At 39.1% G+C, this 6,000-nt stretch overlaps 1 protein-coding gene across 2 annotated transcripts in view; it reads left to right on the top strand.

Annotated features, from left to right (window-relative positions):
• The window catches only part of Lipk (lipase family member K), a 33,664-nt gene extending 28,465 nt beyond the window's left edge, over window positions 1–5,199 (top strand). The window contains exon 10 of one of the 2 annotated variants that reach the window (XM_021206951.1): window positions 4,064–5,199. In XM_021206951.1, the coding sequence (XP_021062610.1) occupies window positions 4,064–4,303 (240 nt within the window). In that variant the 3' untranslated portion in view covers window positions 4,304–5,199. The remainder of the gene's footprint in view (window positions 1–4,063) is intronic. The other variant, XM_021206943.1, reaches the window with a different exon arrangement.
• Window positions 5,200–6,000: the final 801 nt, after the last annotated feature.

Raw genomic sequence — 6,000 nt, forward strand, 5'->3', positions numbered from 1 at the left:
TATTTATGTGCTATTTCCCATTTGCTATGATGGGCATTCCTCATTGCTGCTAGAAGCACATGGTGCATCTTGGGTTTTACCCTGAACTGAGTCATTGTTTCTAATCCTCACAATGGCCACTTGAGGTAAACTCTATTGCTTTCATTTTACTAGAGGCTTAAGGAAGTTGGATGGAACACAGGGCCCCCAATGGAGGAGCTAGAGAAAGTACCCAAGGAGCTGAAAGGGTCTGCAACCCTATAGATGGAACAATATGAACTAGCCAGTATGCCCAGAGCTTGTGTCTCTAGCTGCATATGTAACAGAAGATGGCCTAGTTGGCCATTATTGGAAAGAGAGGCCCCTTGGTCTTGCAAACTTTATATGCCCCAGTACAGGGGAATACCAGGGCCAAGAAGTGGGAGTGGGTGGGTGGGGGAGCAGGGAGGGGGGAGGGTATAGGGGACTTTCGGGATAGCATTTGAAATGTAAATGAAGTAAACCCTAATAAAAATTTTTTAAAAAAGGACATACATTGCCAAATAACTAGACAGTGGCCCACCGATTTCTGAATCTCAAGTGTGTTTCTCTATTTTTCTTTCACTACTCATTCCTTTACAGGAAAACAAAACAAAACAAGTACTCTCAATACTTCATTAACATTGTTCTAAAGACAGGATTTAAAAACAGGAAGCCCATTTCTAAAACAGGTCTTTATCTAATAAAATTAGCACTGTTCTGAGAGTTCCTCATGATGGCCTTGATTACTCTTAAAACCCCAATATATGGGTTTTAAGATGAATCAGTCAGAAAATGCCATCTTTTAAGGAGAACTGCCTCTACCAAATGGGTGACATAATATTAAGATATTTCTTGGCATCATCTATTAAAATGATGAATTTAATGAATATCTTACACTAAAAACTATACATGCTCTTGGTTCCTGTTACTTTTTTCTAACTCTGTTGGGCAATATAATCATTGTTCTGACTGCCTGATGGCTGACTGAGCTAAAGCATAAAACATTGGCATCATCTATTCAAACCTACAAAGAATAAATAGTACAAATAGGGAAAATAATATTTTTAATGTTTTGAAAAAATCTGGCTGTCCTCTAAAGCTGCTATAGTGTTATCTGCACGGGTTTGATGCAGCAAACACACTCTATGTCAGGTTATGATGTTCCTCCCTGTTAATGTCTGCCTTTCTTGTTCCACCAAATATAGGGTTTCTTTAGGAAGAGCATTGTAGATGCTGGCCTCATCTTATGAACTAGGAGTCTTGGATAAAAGTGAGGTCAGAGTTATCAAGTTCATCTTTGTATTTACAAATGGAAGGAAAATCACTCATCCATGGTGAGTGAAGTTCAGATATGGTCCCTTGCTTGGGACTGTTGGTGGAAACTCAAACAGAAGATGAACTCTGCATAATTAAAAGGCAGTAGCCTTAGATACGACTACACTTAATGACACCATAAATTATACTGATTTAAATACCGACATAAATCACTGGGGATTCTACATTGCTAAGGAAGTTTGATGCCTAAATAATTTGGGATTTCTCACTGTCAACTTAAAAATAAACTAAGAAGTCCTGGCAAAAGTTACCAGATACCATTTAAAGAAGAAATTTAATATTTATTTTTGATTTGTCATCTTCTCAATGCCTAAGTTCTTAGCAGAGTAATAGTGTCACTGGAGTAATGGAATTCCAGTTTCAGGGAAGTCAGACTGACTTTGATCCTGAAAGCTTGCCTGTGTCTGTTGATGCTTCGGTTTTTTTCAGTCTTTGTTGAGCTCTATTTTGGCAGCTAAGTATTTGTCCTTTGTATGCTGCTACGAAGAAAACCACAATCAGAAAAACCAGCTCCGTTCTTTCCCTACTTACACTTTACATGTGGAATACTGTGCCAGACTTTCTGGATCACCCCACACACCCTCCCCACTTCCTCTTGTACACTAGACATGCTAATCTACACTCACTTCCTTCTCTACCTTCTGTGTTGCTCTCTCAGAACTGCTAATTTGGCTTTGCCACTTTCCAAGACCTCCCACTAATGGATGAGAGGGATAATATACTTTTAATATTTGAAAGCACAGACTCCACACTCCCTCCCATCAACAAAAGTAACATTCCACATGGCTATATCAGTGAGTTCTGCCTAAGTACCACTTTTGAAGAGAACTTGAGACATACATTCTCCTTGTCATGATCATCCCCAAGCAGAATTCCATTGTGCTGAAAGAGCTTCTGTGGGTCCTTGAGGGTCTTTGATTTTGCCCATGTTACCTCAGTACTAGAAGTAGTATGTTCATGGTAAAGATAACATGAAAACTGGACTGTAGGGAGGGTTCATTTTCTGGCTTGAAGATAGCTGTCTTCTTAATGTGTGCTCATGTGGTCTTTACTCTGTGTATGTTCCTGCAAATGAAAGAAGAGGAGGCCAGGCGTGGTGGCACACTCCTTTAATCCCAGCACTCGGGAGGCAGAGGCAGGGAAATTTCTGAGTTCAAGGCCAGCCTGGTCTACACAGTGAGTTCCAGGACAGCCAGGGCTACATAGAGAAATCCTGTCTCGAAAATAAAAGAGGAGGGAACAGGGGAGGAAAAGGAAGATTACTACGAGGGAAGGAGGGGAGGGAGGGAGATATTTTTTATGACCAACTATTCTGTAGAGTTAGAAGGAGAGAAATATTTGAAATATCATTTAACCTTAATTATGCTTACATTGGAGATTAGTTATTCAACTCATTGAATTTAAGGAGAACAAACTTCATTCTACAGTGCAGATAATCAGAAACTATTTACAGTAGTCAATTATTCATTTGCAAGTAGCAGAAACTAAGTCCCCTTTAGGAAAAAAAGAAAAAAAAAAAACATCTCTGACTTTCTACAGTATCATCGGATTTTCTCCATTCTCTGTCTTTGAAGCTCACTCTCAGTTTTGCTCAGAGACCATTTCCACTCGTTGGCTCTTTCCAAAATAGTGCTCACAGGATGACTTTATCTCAACACAGCTCTTGGCATTTCACAACCAAAGGAAACGCCATATTTTCTGCATAGCCAAAGAACAATGTGGTAGAAAAATGTCTGGGTCAGTTTTATAGCTGTGCCCAGGTGATACTGAGTCACTATGGTGGGTCTTCTGGCCCCAGAAGGACCAAATGGGTTGCTTGGCCATTTAGACCAATCATTAAAATGAGGAATGTGTAAGGGAAAGCTTGCTGTGTGTTGAGTCCTGTACAACACTATTTCTGTGTTCAGATCGATCCTTTTAAATATACTTCAAGTGTTTGCTTTAATGTATTGGTGTAAGTGCTCTCTGAAAAGCCTGCTGATGCACAAGTGTCAAAAGAGCCACCGAGCCCAGATTTCTGCGTATGAGAGAGATGTTTATCTTGAAATGTGAACACTCTCAGGTCAAGTTCTATCAGAAAGAGAAACCCCTGATTTTTTGATAATCACTCTTCCTCAAGTATGTGCCCCAAAGTCCACGTCAGGAGTGTGAAGGTTATTCTTTATTTTCTTTTCTTTTCTTTTTTTTTTTTTTTTTTTTTTTTTTTTTTTTTTTTTTTTTTGGTTTTTCGAGACAGGGTTTCTCTGTATAGCCCTGGCTGTCCTGGAACTCACTCTGTAGACCAGGCTAGCCTCGAACTCAGAAATCCGCCTGCCTCTGCCTCCCAAGTGCTGGGATTAAAGGTGTGCGCCACCACCACCTGGCTATTCTTTATTTTCTTAATGCATTATTGCATGAACATACTTCCTTTGATTCCTGGCTATATCACGATGTGGGAGGCTTTCCTCTGCTGGATGCTTCTGTCGTTATGCATTGCCTCAAAACATGCCTAAAAGCCAACAAGACATACAAACAAATATTGCAGTCTCTGAAAGAGTAAGAACCTGTCTCTCTTATTTATAGGAGTTATTCTAAGATACTTTTCCACAGCTATGGAGAACAGGCTATACAATGTTTTTGTATTTATATGTCATCCATTGAATCTCAGTTCAACAGATTAGAATCTGAAAAAATTAGCTCAGTATCTAATGTTGCTCTCCCTTTTCCTTGCCCCTCCCATTTCCTTTAGCTTACACCTCCTGTGTACAACATCACTAAGATGGATGTCCCAACAGCAATGTGGAGTGGAGGACAGGATGTTGTAGCAGATGCTAAGGACACTAAAAATCTGCTCCCTAAAGTTGCCAACCTTATCTACTACAAGGAGATTCCACACTACAATCACATGGATTTTTACCTCGGACAGGATGCACCCCAGGAAGTTTATGGGGACCTAATTAGAATGATAGAAGAATCTCTGCAACATTAAAGGCACTCTACTTTTGTAAGCAGGTGGATGTCTTGCGGTAATAATGAGTCCGACCCTACAGTGACACCTCAGTAATTCTCAACTTGTATTGTCCCTTCTTTTACGTGAGGAAGAGAACTGAATGTTCTTTGTAGTCTATGGCATTTGCAAATTTGACAGATGCCATACCCCAATAGGTTATTCTATTTGGCAAAGGTGATAGAATAGGATTACTTCCTTACATTATAAGACACAACATTATGTTTAAGAATTCTAAAGCAAGAGCTATTTCTATTGGCTTGAGACAAACAGATTGTAATGAGGAAGTACATATAGCAAGGGACAGTGTATGGTTTCTCAGAGCTGAGGATGATCTCTGGCCAATAACCAACAAGACTCAGGACCTTCAACCAGTCTACAGCCACAAGAAAATCCATTCTTCCACAACTCTGCCTGAGTGTGGAAGCCTATTCTTTTAGTGATAGCAGCCTGAATTGCAACCTGTGATTGCAGGGGCAGGGGCCTCCAGATATAACATGCCTACATTCCTGAACTCCAAAACAGTTAGTAGCATAATAAATATATTCAGTTTTAAATTGTCAACTTTATTCTAATCTGTTGTCAGCAATAATAAGTTAGCAACCATTAAGATATAACAAATATATAATAAATGTAATATTTGATTTTATTAATTATATAGTGATATTGATACCATAACTTAAAACATTACAATCTTATAATTATGTAACACTGTATTACATGTAGCAACACATTTATTACAGTATGTTTTATATTGTTATGTAATTTCTTGAAAACTTAATATAATCTCATCTTGATTTCACCTGATAGCCTTTAGTGTAATTCTCTCCCTTGACCGTTCAGTTGTAGGTTATTAGTGACTGAATTTTTCAGCATGTACTTAGTTGGAAATGTTTTTCTGCTTCTTTTTTTCCTAGAAGGATTTTTTTCCTGATCATGGAATTTACATCCCCATGTTTGAATTATGTTGCTATTTTTCAGTCTTTATTTTCAACTTTTATTCTTTCATACATTATATTCCCACCAGTTTCCCCTCCCTCCACTCCTCCTAGACCCTCCTGCCACCTCTCCTCTTCCCCAGATCAACTCCTCCTCTAGCAGTGGAGGAGAGCTCTGCTCGCTCTGCATCTTCACCAGTGTAAGCTTTCACTTCTGTTGTTGATCTTAGCCATTCTGACAGATGTAAGATGCAATCTCATAATAGTTTTGATCTGTATTTTCTGATTGGCTAGGGATGTTGAAGATTTCTTTAAGATTTCTTTCATCTCAACTGTTTGAGATTCCTCTGTTGAGAATTGTTTTAGAACTGATAACGAATTTGTCTCTGGTGTCAATGAATTCAAGGCTATTTCCCACTTTTGTGCTAGAACAGGAAGGGAAGCTGTCCTTACCTTGCTCTTTAGGGAAATCCTTTCAGGTTCTCCCCCATTGCTATGATGTTGACTATAACATTTATTATATTAGGTTAAGATCCTGGTACTGTCTTCTGAGTACTAGGATTACAGGTGTACCACATGGATGTACTTGGGTCATGTAACAGTGGAGATCAAACCCGGGGCTTTGTGTGTGCTAGGCATGTGCCCAACTAACTGAGCTACATCTCCAGCCCCCCTCATTTTTACCTCTTTTTAATACATTCAGGTAATCTGTGTCTTTTAATTGGAAGACATCATTGGGAG

Source organism: Mus pahari, chromosome 1 (assembly GCF_900095145.1).
Source record: "Mus pahari chromosome 1, PAHARI_EIJ_v1.1, whole genome shotgun sequence".
NCBI classification, from domain to species: domain Eukaryota; kingdom Metazoa; phylum Chordata; class Mammalia; order Rodentia; family Muridae; genus Mus; species Mus pahari.